The sequence below is a fragment of the Cyprinodon tularosa genome, unplaced genomic scaffold (assembly GCF_016077235.1).
Source record: "Cyprinodon tularosa strain WSP-4 unplaced genomic scaffold, ASM1607723v1 ctg797, whole genome shotgun sequence".
NCBI lineage: Eukaryota > Metazoa > Chordata > Actinopteri > Cyprinodontiformes > Cyprinodontidae > Cyprinodon > Cyprinodon tularosa.
In genome coordinates, this window is record NW_024039559.1 from 226,623 (window position 1) to 243,187 (window position 16,565).

General features: G+C 34.8%; 1 protein-coding gene across 1 annotated transcript in view; it reads left to right on the forward strand.

Annotated features, from left to right (window-relative positions):
• The first annotated feature begins 5,490 nt into the window (after positions 1–5,490).
• zgc:154006 (uncharacterized protein LOC563016 homolog) overlaps positions 5,491–16,565 on the forward strand; it is a 29,238-nt gene continuing 18,163 nt past the window's right edge. Inside the window, exons 1-4 of the mRNA XM_038271256.1 lie at positions 5,491–5,646; positions 10,056–10,635; positions 13,884–14,087; positions 14,179–14,340. Coding sequence (XP_038127184.1) covers positions 10,087–10,635; positions 13,884–14,087; positions 14,179–14,340 — 915 coding nt within the window. The 5' untranslated portion in view covers positions 5,491–5,646; positions 10,056–10,086. The remainder of the gene's footprint in view (positions 5,647–10,055; positions 10,636–13,883; positions 14,088–14,178; positions 14,341–16,565) is intronic.

Here is a 16,565-nt window from a genome sequence, read left to right on the forward strand (position 1 = left end):
AGTCCCAAAACATGACTGTTAAGTTAATTGGCTTCTCTAAATTCTCCTTAGGTGTAAGTATGTGTGTGCATGATTGACAGAGTGGCGACCTGTACTGGTTGGACCTCGCCTCTCACCCATAGACTGCTGGAGATAGGCACCGGCCCCACGGCGACCTTCACAAGAACTAAGTGGGAGAAAATGGATGGATATTCATTCCTTACAGTATAAATGCTCTCAATCAACAGCATGGGATTCATTTCCACTGTTATGCTGATGATACTCAGCTATATCTGCCTATAAATCCACATGAAGCTAACCCATTACAAATACAGGCATGTCTTGAAGACATAAAAACATGGATGACTCTTAACTTTCTGCTCCTGAATGCAGACAAAACAGAAGTCATAGTCTTTGAAAAAGAAGCTGATTAGTCCTGGAGGCGTAAAGATCCTGGAGAGATAGAAGATTGCAGCCAATCACCTTCTCTGCAGAACGGATGACACGCTGCAGTCTGCCATTGTCCTTAGAGGTGGCACCAGTGCACCAGATGGTGATGGAGGAGGTGAGGACGGACTCAATGATGGAGGAGTCGAAGTGCACCATCATTGTCCTTGGCAGGTTTATTTTTTTCAGCTGCTGCAGGAAGTAAGGGAGTTTTTCTCTCCACTGTCACTACAAGCATGCTTGGTGTGAGGGATTGCTTTTGAGTCGATGCAATCAGTCAGTTTCCCTTAAGTATTCTGACTGTATGATCTGGTTGAATTGAAAATAAAGTTCCTTGAGATGACGTGTTGTGAATTGGCGCTATAGAAATAAACTGAATTTAATTGAATTGTAGGTCTCTCTAACATTTATTCAAAGTTTATTCCTCTCGCTTGTACCATTTTGAAATCACCAACATATCACTCTCGGGAATCAAAATTACATATCTACAAGTCAGAGCTGTAAATTCCAGGCAAGCTATTAAATCTTAAAACAGCTTGCCATAGTACTTTATATCAGTAATGACATTTCTACTAGTAGAAATATAATTTTGATACCTACAATGTTTTATTCATGTTTAGTTTATAATCATTGTCACTAGTATTAACTGAAGAATGGAGATTTTAAATATCTTTTTTTTTTCAAGATAGGGGGAAGAGTTAGAAAATTAGGTGGGAAATTAAGCTATAAAAATGTATCGTTTTTCCATATTTTTTATATTATTTTTTATTCCGTTTTTATATTTTTTTACAAAAATAAATTGTAAAAATTGCATGGATGTTAGCAACAACAATTTGCTAGCATTTGCATTTTAATTGAAATACAGAAAATGTTATCACTGAAAAACATTTTTTTTTTTTTTTATAAAAATGCCATTTGTAAATATTAACTTGAAAATAAAAACAAATAAGTTGCCCATATTGAATAAATATCTAATCAGTAAATCTTAAATTTACCCTCAGAGGCTTTTTAGGTTTAATTTCTGAATTGCGTTTCTGTTTTCTTTTTTTCCTCACATTTGCATTTATAAAATACGGAAGATACGACGGAGTATTAGGGCCATACATGAAGAGAACAAATATTTTTGCCATGACGAGATTAAACTCGACATGTCGACTTTAAAGTCAGAATTCTTAGAAAAAAGTCAGAATTTTGACTTTAATCTCAGAATTCTGAGAAGAAAGTCAGAATTCTGACTTTTTTTATTGTCAGATTTCAGTCAGAATTCTGAGGAAAAAAAATCAGAATTCTGAGAAAAAAAAATCAGAATTCTGAGAAAAAAAGTCAGAATTCTGAGATTAAAGTCGAATTCTGAGAAAAAAGTCAGAATTCTTAGAAAAAAGTCAGAATTTTGACTTTAATCTCAGAATTCTGAGAAGAAAGTCAGAATTCTGACTTTTTTTATCGTCAGATTTCAGTCAGAATTCTGAGGAAAAAAATCAGAATTCTGAGAAAAAAAGTCAGAATTCTGAGATTAAAGTCGAATTCTGAGAAAAAAGTCAGAATTCTTAGAAAAAAGTCAGAATTTTGACTTTAATCTCAGAATTCTGAGAAGAAAGTCAGAATTCTGACTTTTTTTATTGTCAGAATTAAGAGAAAAAAAATCAGAATTCTGAGAAGAAAGTCAGAATTCTGACTTTTTTTATTGTCAGATTTCAGTCAGAATTCTGAGAAAAAAAATCAGAATTCTGAGAAGAAAGTCAGAATTCTGACAATAAAAAAAGTCAGAATTCTGACTTTTTTTATTGTCAGAATTCAGTCAGAATTCTGAGAAAAAAAATCAGAATTCTGAGAAGAAAGTCAGAATTCTGACTTTTTTTATTGTCAGAATTCAGAGAAAAAAAATCAGAATTCTGAGAAGAAAGTCAGAATTCTGACTTTTTTTATTGTCAGATTTCAGTCAGAATTCTGAGGGAAAAAAATCAGAATTCTGAGAAAAAAAGTCAGAATTCTGAGATTAAAGTCGAATTCTGAGAAAAAAGTCAGAATTCTTAGAAAAAAGTCAGAATTTTGACTTTAATCTCAGAATTCTGAGAAGAAAGTCAGAATTCTGACTTTTTTTATTGTTAGAATTCAGTCAGAATTCTGAGAAAAAAAATCAGAATTCTGAGAAAAAAAGTCAGAATTCTGAGATTAAAGTCGAATTCTGAGAAAAAAGTCAGAATTCTTAGAAAAAAGTCAGAATTTTGACTTTAATCTCAGAATTCTGAGAAGAAAGTCAGAATTCTGACTTTTTTTATTGTCAGAATTCAGTCAGAATTCTGAGAAAAAAAATCAGAATTCTGAGAAGAAAGTCAGAATTCTGACTTTTTTTATTGTCAGATTTCAGTCAGAATTCTGAGGAAAAAAAATCAGAATTCTGAGAAAAAAAGTCAGAATTCTGAGATTAAAGTCGAATTCTGAGAAAAAAGTCAGAATTCTTAGAAAAAAGTCAGAATTTTGACTTTAATCTCAGAATTCTGAGAAGAAAGTCAGAATTCTGACTTTTTTTATTGTCAGAATTCAGTCAGAATTCTGAGAAAAAAAATCAGAATTCTGAGAAGAAAGTCAGAATTCTGACTTTTTTTATTGTCAGATTTCAGTCAGAATTCTGAGGGAAAAAAAATCAGAATTCTGAGAAAAAAAGTCAGAATTCTGAGATTAAAGTCGAATTCTGAGAAAAAAGTCAGAATTCTTAGAAAAAAGTCAGAATTTTGACTTTAATCTCAGAATTCTGAGAAGAAAGTCAGAATTCTGACTTTTTTATTGTCAGATTTCAGTCAGAATTCTGAGGGAAAAAAATCAGAATTCTGAGAAAAAAAGTCAGAATTCTGAGATTAAAGTCGAATTCTGAGAAAAAAGTCAGAATTCTTAGAAAAAAGTCAGAATTTTGACTTTAATCTCAGAATTCTGAGAAGAAAGTCAGAATTCTGACTTTTTTTATTGTCAGAATTCAGAGAAAAAAAATCAGAATTCTGAGAAGAAAGTCAGAATTCTGACTTTTTTTATTGTCAGATTTCAGGCATAATTCTGAGGAAAAAAAATCAGAATTCTGAGAAAAAAAGTCAGAATTCTGAGATTAAAGTCGAATTCTGAGAAAAAAGTCAGAATTCTTAGAAAAAAGTCAGAATTTTGACTTTAATCTCAGAATTCTGAGAAGAAAGTCAGAATTCTGACTTTTTTTATTGTCAGATTTCAGTCAGAATTCTGAGGAAAAAAAATCAGAATTCTGAGAAAAAAAGTCAGAATTCTGAGATTAAAGTCGAATTCTGAGAAAAAAGTCAGAATTCTTAGAAAAAAGTCAGAATTTTGACTTTAATCTCAGAATTCTGAGAAGAAAGTCAGAATTCTGACTTTTTTTATTGTTAGAATTCAGTCAGAATTCTGAGAAAAAAAATCAGAATTCTGAGAAGAAAGTCAGAATTCTGACTTTTTTTATTGTCAGATTTCAGTCAGAATTCTGAGGGAAAAAAATCAGAATTCTGAGAAAAAAAGTCAGAATTCTGAGATTAAAGTCGAATTCTGAGAAAAAAGTCAGAATTCTTAGAAAAAAGTCAGAATTTTGACTTTAATCTCAGAATTCTGAGAAGAAAGTCAGAATTCTGACTTTTTTTATTGTCAGAATTCAGTCAGAATTCTGAGAAAAAAAATCAGAATTCTGAGAAGAAAGTCAGAATTCTGACTTTTTTTATTGTCAGATTTCAGTCAGAATTCTGAGGAAAAAAAATCAGAATTCTGAGAAAAAAAGTCAGAATTCTGAGATTAAAGTCGAATTCTGAGAAAAAAGTCAGAATTCTTAGAAAAAAGTCAGAATTTTGACTTTAATCTCAGAATTCTGAGAAGAAAGTCAGAATTCTGACTTTTTTTATTGTCAGAATTCAGTCAGAATTCTGAGAAAAAAAATCAGAATTCTGAGAAGAAAGTCAGAATTCTGACTTTTTTTATTGTTAGATTTCAGTCAGAATTCTGAGGGAAAAAAAATCAGAATTCTGAGAAAAAAAGTCAGAATTCTGAGATTAAAGTCGAATTCTGAGAAAAAAGTCAGAATTCTTAGAAAAAAGTCAGAATTTTGACTTTAATCTCAGAATTCTGAGAAGAAAGTCAGAATTCTGACTTTTTTATTGTCAGATTTCAGTCAGAATTCTGAGGGAAAAAAATCAGAATTCTGAGAAAAAAAGTCAGAATTCTGAGATTAAAGTCGAATTCTGAGAAAAAAGTCAGAATTCTTAGAAAAAAGTCAGAATTTTGACTTTAATCTCAGAATTCTGAGAAGAAAGTCAGAATTCTGACTTTTTTTATTGTCAGAATTCAGAGAAAAAAAATCAGAATTCTGAGAAGAAAGTCAGAATTCTGACTTTTTTTATTGTCAGATTTCAGGCATAATTCTGAGGAAAAAAAATCAGAATTCTGAGAAAAAAAGTCAGAATTCTGAGATTAAAGTCGAATTCTGAGAAAAAAGTCAGAATTCTTAGAAAAAAGTCAGAATTTTGACTTTAATCTCAGAATTCTGAGAAGAAAGTCAGAATTCTGACTTTTTTTATTGTCAGATTTCAGTCAGAATTCTGAGGAAAAAAAATCAGAATTCTGAGAAAAAAAGTCAGAATTCTGAGATTAAAGTCGAATTCTGAGAAAAAAGTCAGAATTCTTAGAAAAAAGTCAGAATTTTGACTTTAATCTCAGAATTCTGAGAAGAAAGTCAGAATTCTGACTTTTTTTATTGTCAGAATTCAGTCAGAATTCTGAGGAAAATAAATCAGAATTCTGACTTTTTTCTAAGAATTCTGAGAAGAAAGTCAGAATTCTGACTTTTTTTATTGTCAGAATTCTGACTGAATTCTGACAATAAAAAAAGTCAGAATTCTGAGTTTTTCTCCATACTAAACTGAAATAAAATTTAAAAATCATTTAACTTTTTTTTTTTTTTCCACTGGCCCTAATCCTCTTCCGTAATAAAAAGTGTTTTCTGCTTTTCATAATAATGTAACCAAACTCCCCCCACAGCCTGGCTGGGTGTGTGGGAGGGAACGCTTCCTGCTGCTGGAGCCTGTCCCACAGCGGGCCGGTGGGGGCGGGAGGCTCCGGGGAGGCGGACACCTGTCTGCGTTCCTCTGCGTGTTTTCATCATCGGTGACCGAGTTTTAGCGCAGTCAGAGCGGACACTGATCAGCAGCGGAGCGGGAGCCACAGCTGGGAGCCGCCTGGGTAGGTGCCATGTTTCACTCTCTGTTGGTTTATCTTGATAAAGTTGTGATCAGGAAGTCAACTCTCCCTCTGCAGTGAATATCATAGAGAGAAACTACTAAATAAAGCCATAAAAACAGGAGAAAGGAAACATTTGGAACTTTAATGATCCCTCTATTGATCAGGGACCTCCTCCATGGTCTGCTGGCTCCCAGCAGGGGCCCCCATGTGTCATAGGGCCTCAGCTCTGCCTCCTTTATGCTGCCTGACTGAATAATTGAAGCCTGCTGGGTTGAGTTCTTCTGCAGAAATAAAGTCCAGGTCATTGATAGTGGAGACAGTGGAGGGGAGGCAGGTGCATTTCTTTCACTCCTACATAATGTAGCCAGAGGGGGTAATAACTGCTGTTTTCTTTCACACAGTTACTGTAGTAACATAAAGGAGGATAAATTTAGAAGTAGTTTTACTGTACTGTACTTTTTACTTTTATTTAAGTAATTTATTTGATATTCTTGTAATCCTACTTCTGTAGAATCTCTGTCTAAACTAATTATTCCAAGATCAGGTGAACATACCAATGGCGTAAATACGACCGCTTAGGGGCCCCATCACTGACACCTGGTTGGCCCCCTACGCTATTGTAGACGAGGATGTCTGTTAGCAGATGTAATGGCGAGAAAAATTCCTCTTAAACCCACCTGATCCTGAAGTGACTGACGGCAGATTTCACCATGATGGTGAGCCGTTTGAACACGACACCAATAAAGCAGACAGTAGTGTTTTTAATTACTATTTTAATAACTGTGTATAGTTCATTAGACAGTTGGTAAAAAAAAAAATACACTCATATGATATGTTTCAAACCGCAATAAAGATCGTAAGAGAACAATGTATTTGAGTATTTTGATTTTTAAACTACGACCTGGGATTATGGGTAATCCAGAGCGTAGATTAAAACCATAATACGTACAATGTGTTAGCGACGAAGACGAGATGCTGGAAGAATGGAAACCGAACCGAAGAGGGAGAGGAGGACGATGCTGCTTCAGTGAGTAAAGATGGCGACCAGGAGATGAATGGAGAGAGCGTGGGTGAGGAGGAGGCCTGTGCTAGCCTGGTGAGACCATCCTGATCTCGCGAGCTTTCAAGATTTCACTCGCTAATCAGTCTGGAGACTCTCCGTTAAAGAAAATTTGGAGCCGTTCACCAAACGAACGTCCAATCAGCGTTGGCTTTGAGGCGGGTTGAGGTATGACTCAACGAGAAGCGCGACAGTTCAGTCTAAAGAACATGGTGGCTTCAGCCGATGAAACTAGCGTTAGCGTGGCTATCAAGCAAGTTTTATCGGAATTACAGAGTATTTCTTCACTGAAAGAAGAGCAAAACACTGCTCTGGAGGCTTTTCTCAGAGGAAAAGATGTTTTTGCTCTTCTCCCGACTGGCTTGTGGTTGTGTTTTCGTCGTCGCTCTGTTAGTACGTCATATGCTTCGTTGATCTGATTGGTTTATTTGGCCCGTCTATCACCAACATAGGCCAATCAGCTAACCAGTATTTTCGCCCCTTCCCAAAATTACTTCAACGGAAGGTTTCCAGATGGATATGCGGAGCAAATTCATCTGGCGGAGTCATGTTAGGCCTGTGCAGCTCGAGGTAGCCCCATGGCTTGTTGTGCTAACATGTGGTAGTGCGCTGTCACTAATGGTTCCATTCACGTGCACAGTCACTATTTTTTTCATGTGTGATGTGTGATCAAATACTACTGAGAATTGGATAATTTTATCTTTTTGGCCGATTTATGGAACCGTCGCTGTATCCTGAACCTTTATCACGTGTTGCCCCCAGATAATGTTGCTTATTGTTGCCTATTGTTGTGTCGTTGCGCCACTGGAACATACAGTCAGAAATATGGGGTGCCGTTTGTAAAGTTAAGCAGTCAAACAATAGGAGCAATATTTATGGTTATTTACTGTTTTTAGAGAAAAATAATGCGGTTATTTATTTTAAAACCATTTTTTCACTATGTCATTTACAAAGATCTTACTTTGCTAAATAAATATTTAGTCTGTTAAATAAATATTTTGGTCCAAATGACATATTTCTTTTTTTAAATAATTATTTAGCTGCAAACTAAATATTTAGTTTGTTAAATAAATATTTAGCTCCAAATTTAATATTTAGCTACCACCAAGAAAGTTAGCTAAATATTTAGTTTGGAGCTAAATATTTAACAAACTATATATTTAATTTATATATTTAGTTATTTTAGTATATCTAGCTAAATATTTCTTTAAAAAAACTAAATGTTTCTTTACCAAAGTAAGATTTTTATAGATGAATAAATGACTTGTGAAAAAAATGACATGGAAAAAAATAACCAACTTATTTTTCTTTTAAAACACAATAAATAACCATAATTATTGCTCCAAATTCTTGACTGCTTAACTTTACAAACGGCAATCCAATAATGAAACTTTAGAAACTTTTTTGTTGTTTTTCTGTTTATTTATTTCACTTTAATATGCTGTATTTTTTACCTGTTCTTTTTGCAAATTTTATATATTTTTTTTATTTTTAACTTTTACATTTCTGTTTTTCAAATTGAGTTTTAAGAATGGATGCCATTAACTTTGCCAACTTTGACCAATAAAAAAGTCTCTTTCCTCAATAGAAATGCTCCTTTGGTTCTCGTTCCAGAGAAGATCCCAGATCCAAAAGAAAAGAAAACTTATTCTGTAAAACGCAATTGGAAAAGAATTTGTAAAACTGAAAGAGAGAAATTTAAAAAAATAAATTTTGAAAAGATTTTCTGTAAGAAGGAAAATAAAAATTAGAAAAAATAAAAAACTGAAAAAAGTATCGAATAAAGAATCCTTGGAAAAAATTAAATGTGAAATGACAGCAAATTTAGTCTCAAAACCTGGTTTTAAAACTTTTAAAGTTTTATTTCTGGATTTCATATTTTTTTTCTTCAATTTTTTGTTTAAAAAATGTGTCCTACTGTATGCTTGTAACCAGTGTTGCACCGATACCATTTTTTGGCCTCGATACCCGATACCTGGCTGGACAGTATCGGCCCAGACCGATACCGTCTGTTTGAAATTGATGTGCGTGTTTATCTGAAGAACTGCAGACTACTGGGATGTAGGGATGCACGATATTGGGATTTTGGCCGATATCCGATATGCCGATATTTTAAAACTCATGTAGCCGATACCGATGTTAAAGCTGGACAAAAATAAGTAGTCATTGAAAATAGCAGTTTTGTTATCCATTTCTGACACTTTGAAAAATAATATACTAAATAGATATTTAAAAATGCGGTATCGATCTATTTTACTTTCAAAATCTCGTGAAATTTCATCGTTCTGTTACAAACTCTTGTGATATTTTGCAAATTCTTGTGAGATTTTGTTAGTAAAATAGATCGATACCGCGTCAATATATCAACATATAAAAATATGGCAACATTTGGTGAATTTTCGGGGGATTTCGTAGCATAACGATGACATATAGCAATATTTCATTAGTAAAAGAGATTGATATGGTGTTTTTAAATGGCAATATATCAGCATATGAAGATATTGGGATATTTTAATGTATCAATATTTTTTCCCTCGTCTTTAGAAGTCTTTAAGCCTGTAAAAAAGAAGTTTTTGAGGAAAAAGAAGAAGAAGTATTTATTTATTTTTTTTAGAGTTTAGAAACTCAGAAGCTGATCAAATATCGGGTTAAATATCGGTGGGGTGGCCGATGTCCGATTTTCAGTTTTAAGGCCGATACCGATAGGGGGCCGATTATATCGTGCATCCCTACTGGGATGTAAAATAATTCCCGTCATGGCTTCATGTCAAGCTGCTGCCTACCTTTGTGAAGCAGGAAAAAGACTAAAAGTGAATCCAGTAGAACTTTTTATTGCCTACCTGGAATGTGTGACAATAGTTGAATAATTTTTGGCTCTCAAAATGGTATCGGTGCCCTATTTGTTGGTACTCACCGATACCACCATTTTAGAGCTGGACCCCCTGATACTTGTATCGGTGCAACACTAGTAACAATAATGGAACAAAATTAATTCCATACAATGTTAAACAAGTGTAAATCTAAACACAAAAGAAAAATATTTGTCTCAAATGGAAAAGAATGGATGGTGCAGCAATGTTTAGGTGAGTTTTGCAGTTATGGCATGGCTGCATAATGTGCTAATGCATCGCTGAATGCATGCACATACAAAAACAGACCAGCAATATGGGCCAAAAATATCAGCCAGTCGATGTATCGCTCTACATCTAGAGCAGAATTACAATCGCTGGGGTGAAGCTGTATTTGGAAGAAAGTTATTTTTCAACCAGATTATGATGCAGTTCTTTATGCTTTCCTGTTATGAGTGACGGGGCGTAACGTGAGATTAAACCAAATGTTTTCTTTCCAGGTGAAATTCCAGGAGAAACATTCCCAGAAACATGTACGAGCCTCGTTACTATGACCGACCCCCTGTGTACAGTCCACCCTACAGCACCACCTCCCACAGTTTCTACCCTCCAAGAAGCATCCATTCCCCCCCCAGCCAGTATGCCTCATACACTGACCATCCTCCTCCTGACTCCTACTATATGGAGGGTCAGCCTCAGCACTTCTACAGATGGTTCTCCCCTCCTGGTTTTGTTAAAACCTTCCAAGGAGCTACAGCCCTCATGTGCTTCATCATCTTCGCCTGCGTGGCTTCCACCCTGGTGTGGGACATAAATGGCTTCGGGTACGGAGGATACGGCGTTGGGGACATGGGCCCCGTTGGAGGAGCGGGTTCAGGTTATTACGGAGGCAGCTACGGCTACAGCAGCTCCTACATGACGCCGCAGGCTGCCAAGGCGGCGATGATCTCCATGGCTACCATCAACTTCCTGGTTTCACTGGGTTTTCTGGTGGGAAGTTTCTCGCGTTCCCGGATGATGCGAGGATGCAGGTTTTACCTGACGATTTTCATCTGTGACATCATCCTGGCTGTGCTTCAGGTGGGTCCTCAAAAAGCAGAATCACGATAAATGGCTTTTATCTGTGCAAGAAGCATTAAATCTGAGAGAAGAAACAAAGATGTGAGAGAGAAGAGAAAATATTTGAGAGAGAGCGCATGTTTTGAGTGTGAGCATTATAAGTTTTGAGTGCAAGAAGATGAAATTCTTTTCTCAAATTGAAATTATGCGCTCTTGCATTATGGCAGGATAATTCTCCCATACAAAAGAAATGTGTTCTGATCCTGTAAAGAAGAGAATGTAATCTGGAAAAAAACGCTTGCAGAGGATAAAATTCATTAAACTCAGTCTGAAAAAGATTCACTTAAAAAATAAAAACATAAGAAATATAAGGGCAATATAAGAAAATAATAAAATTTGTAAAACAATATATATATATATATATATATATATATATATATTGTCATGATGTTACAAAGTTCAGACCCAAAATGCAGAAAACCAAACAGAGAGACCAGGGAAAAGGTTTAACGGGTTTTATTGAAGTAGTTAAACAGAGGGAGAAGTGTTGCTCTGAACACTGCTCAACCGGAACTATAAATTGAGGGGAAGACACAGCGGTTAGTTCAGGCTCAGTGGGGAATTTGACTCGTGAACTTGGAGAAGAGGATTTGGTTGCCAACTCACATTTCCAGAGAAGTTGTTGAATCCGTGACTCCTGTCTGTATGCTGTAGTTCCAGTGTTGGTCCGATTCGGTGAAGGGCGGAACAGGGTTTACCCAGAATGCGGTTGATTGTTGGTGAACGGAGAAACTGTCTGCCACTCAGATTTCCTACTGTACTTGAACGGGTGGTAGTGGAGAATAATCCCTTTGTCAGTGAGAAGCTCAAACGATCTCTTGGGGAAAGTGGATCCAAACCTCCTGTTTGAACTCCAGCGCAGTTTGAAGCTCAGTTGATCCTTCCAGGGAGTGAAGGTCCAAGTAATTCAGTTTGCAGGATGACTTCCTGCCGAGAGGCAAAGACAAAAATAAAGTTAAACTCAGGTTGACAAAAAGCTCAGCTTGACTCAGCAAAAACTCAACTTGGCTAGAGTACCCAAAACTGGCAAACTTTCTGGCAACAAAGTAGTGACAGTCAGCAGCTTAAGAACACTCCGTTTAACGAGGAAACCATCAGCAGGTGTGGGAGGAGGCGGACCAGAACCAGGCGCCTCCTGCTGGTGGAAGGGAGAAAAACACAGAAACACAAAGACAGGAGGATAGATAGATAGATAGATAGATAGATAGATAGATAGATAGATAGATAGATAGATAGATAGATAGATAGATAGATAGATAGATAGATAGATAGATAGATAGATAGATAGATAGATAGATAGATAGATAGATAGATAGATAGATAGATAGATAGATAGATAGATAGATAGATAGATAGATAGATAGATAGATAGATAGATAGATAGATAGATAGATAGATAGATAGATACATACATACATACATACATACATACATACATACATACATACATACATACATACATACATACATACATACATACATACATACATACATACATACATACATACATACATACATACATACATACATACATACATACATACATACATACATACATACATACATACATACATACATACATACATACATACATACATACATACATACATACATACATACATACATACATACATACATACATACATACATACATACATACATACATACATACATACATACATACATACATACATACATACATACATACATACATACATACATACATACATACATACATACATACATACATACATACATACATACATACATACATACATACATACATACATACATACATACATACATACATACATACATACATACATACATACATACATACATACATACATACATACATACATACATACATACATACATACATACATACATACATACATACATACATACATACATACATACATACATACATACATACATACATACATACATACATACATACATACATACATACATACATACATACATACATACATACATACATACATACATACATACATACATACATACATACATACATACATACATACATACATACATACATACATACATACATACATACATACATACATACATACATACATACATACATACATACATACATACATACATACATACATACATACATACATACATACATACATACATACATACATACATACATACATACATACATACATACATACATACATACATACATACATACATACATACATACATACATACATACATACATACATACATACATACATACATACATACATACATACATACATACATACATACATACATACATACATACATACATACATACATACATACATACATACATACATACATACATACATACATACATACATACATACATACATACATACATACATACATACATACATACATACATACATACATACATACATACATACATACATACATACATACATACATACATACATACATACATACATACATACATACATACATACATACATACATACATACATACATACATACATACATACATACATACATACATACATACATACATACATACATACATACATACATACATACATACATACATACATACATACATACATACATACATACATACATACATACATACATACATACATACATACATACATACATACATACATACATACATACATACATACATACATACATACATACATACATACATACATACATACATACATACATACATACATACATACATACATACATACATACATACATACATACATACATACATACATACATACATACATACATACATACATACATACCATTTCTTTTCTGGATAGTTTTTTCTTATTTCGTTTTAGAAAATATGTTCTTTGCTTGAAACAATAATGGGAAAAAACGACCTGAAAAGGCTGATTTGTGCATCTTTTAAAGGTAAATTTTATCGCTGCTGTTCACTTAAAATTCACAGGTTTTAAAAGGTTTCAGAAAAAAAAACACTGTTTAACTTAAAGAACTGTGAAGATTTAACAAAAGCTCATCAATCAGACCCACTTCTTTCAAAATCAAATGTGGAATAACTATTGGTTAGTGCATCTTATAGCCCGATCAGCACGTTTTCTAACTTTACCTCAGGGAAAAGTGATTGGATAAGGTTTAGGAATGGCTGAAACCTTTACAATGCTCTGTTTTACGTCCCACAGGGCATCATCGATATTATCTTCGTGATAGGGGTGAACCCCATGTCTCAGAGCTCACAGAGCATGCTGTATAACCCCATGCTGAGGATGTGTCAGAACATCCCTGGGACCCCGAGCCTGAGCGGCAGCGTGGGGGCCGGCTTTCCTGGAGGGTTTCCCATGTATAATCAATACCTGTACCACTACTGCTTCATGGACCAAGAGGAGGTTGGAACAAACATTTTTATTCCATTGTTTACTTTAATTTTGTGTTGTTTTTATCGTAATAAAGCTGTAATGTCTGACTCTTTCTCTGTAGGCAGTTGGGTTTGTTTTGGGCCTGCTGGTGGTTTTGGTTCTGTCGCTTTCTGCTTACTATGCGTACAAGACCCGCAGCAAGATTTGGCGCCACGGGAAATCGAATATCTTGTGGGACGAGGCAGTGGGCCGGACGGCAGAGGGGCATACTGTGCTGGACTGGGTGAGTTTGTCTCTCGGTGCTATTTAATGTTATATATTTTTTTTAATAATTAGGAAAATCCATTCAGAAAAAAAAAAATGACGAAATGTAAATATAGGCACAAATATACTTTTTTTTTTTTTATCTGAATTTACATAGTCACATCTGGAATTGATTTTCTTAGTTTTTGTGTTTATTGGCTCATCTTGTCCTCATCTGTCAGTCAGAGAATAATTTTGTTTCCAGCTTAAACATAAACACCAAGATTTCTATTCATACATCCAGGAACTGTTCATGCGTTAAAGCTACTTAGTCACATTATTTGACTTTTTGTCAGGATTTGGTTATGGGTTGAGGACCCAAAAGCGAAGGCAGGAAGGCAGAGGTGAATTGTAAGTAAATTTCTAATGAATTTAAAGAACTGAAAACAGAGGCAGGTTATCCACAAATCCAAAATGTAAACCAAAGTCCAAATTAACATGAAACCAGGAGATCCAAAAGAAAAAGAAAAAGAAAACACAAGTCAAACATTACCCAAAAAACCATGGAGTCATCAGGGGAAGAACTTTAACCAGGAGGATGGCTAAGAAAGACGAGTTGGAGGAAGACAGACGAGGACCTAGCAACAAGAACTGAAGAGGGAGAGCATTCAAAGGAGACTGAGACAAAGAGAAGACTAATGAGCAGATTGGGAACAGGTGAGCACAGGGCAGCAGAGGAAAAGAGCTAGGGAAAAAGGAGAACACAAGAGGGTAGCAGAGGGGAGCAAATAAAAACCTGGAAGACTGGAAATAACTAGAAAACACAACAAAATAATAATTAAACCACAAAGAATATATAATAAACATCGAGCAAAGCAAAACTGAAAACTCAAAAGAAAAACATAACAGAGCCAAGACTGAAACAGTAACCAAGAATGACCAGAGAACACAGCAAAAATAAAACCACTAAAACTAGAAAACAATGAGTAAAGCAAAAACTGAATACTAAAAAGAAAATATAACAGAACCAAGACTGAGACAGTAATAGAGAAAAACCCAAATAACACAACAAAATAAGAATGAAACCATAAAAAACTATAAAACACAGAGCAAAACAAAGCTTAACATAAAAAAAAAACATAACAGAAACACTTTTTTACTTGATACAACTTTTTCTGAAAGATTATTGCATCCTGCTGTCGTATTATCTGGGATTTTGGTGTTTCTTTTTTATTTTTTGCTCAGTTTGTTAGTTAATATACCCCTCTACGTATATATTTACAAAAACAAAAATGAGCTATGATATTGCACATGTGCCCAGATGATAAACAATGAGTTAAGCAGGTTTGTCCTAGCATTAAAAATAATAAAAAATGAAAATTACAGTTAAAGATCCAGTTTAAAAAAAGAAAAAAAGCTAAAATAATTGATTCCAAGAGGGATTAGAGTGGAACAGTGCTGGGAAACTAGGCAGTAAATGTCCTTTATTAAAGTCGTAGGGAAATAATATTTAAATGTCAAATCATTGTGGCTTAAACACGTATGAAAATGCACTCTTTATCAGACCATATTGTCCCAGAATTCAGAAAATTTCTATTAAAAAATATATATATATATCCTGTCTTAAAATCGTATATCCACGGCCATCTGTCATCAAATTTTTTTGTCATAGCATCTTAATTCATATTTCGCAGCTAATATACGCAACGGTTGAAATAAGAATCTTGCATGTTTCCGCTGTCCATAGCGTTCCTTGACAGCGACGTTTCTAAGTCACCAATTTAGTGCTACTTGGTCCCAATGGAATTTCCCATTGGGAACCTACTAGCACTAAGTTGCTAACTGGTTAGCAAGATGCTTCCCACAAACGGCCACAACCAAACAATCCTGCAAACCTTCCGCCACAACTATCCTGCCCCCTTGATAAACGACCAATCACATTCCCTTTTTTCACTCGTGTAACGTCGGGCACCACTCGACAGCCTGGTTCTGCTGGGGGTTTCTTCCTGTTAAAAGGGAGGTTTTCCTCTCCACTGTTGCTACAAGCATGCTTAGTGTGAGGGATTGCATTTAAGTCAATACATTGATGCAATAATCTGGTTTTCCTAAGATAGAAACCTTTGAATCAATCTGACTGGATGATCTGGTGAACTATAAAGCGCCTTGAGATGACGTGTTGTGAATTGGCGCTACAGATATAAACTGAATTGAAAAATTTTATTGAATATGAGTAGGTGTTTACTTAAGTCTTTATGATTTCTATAG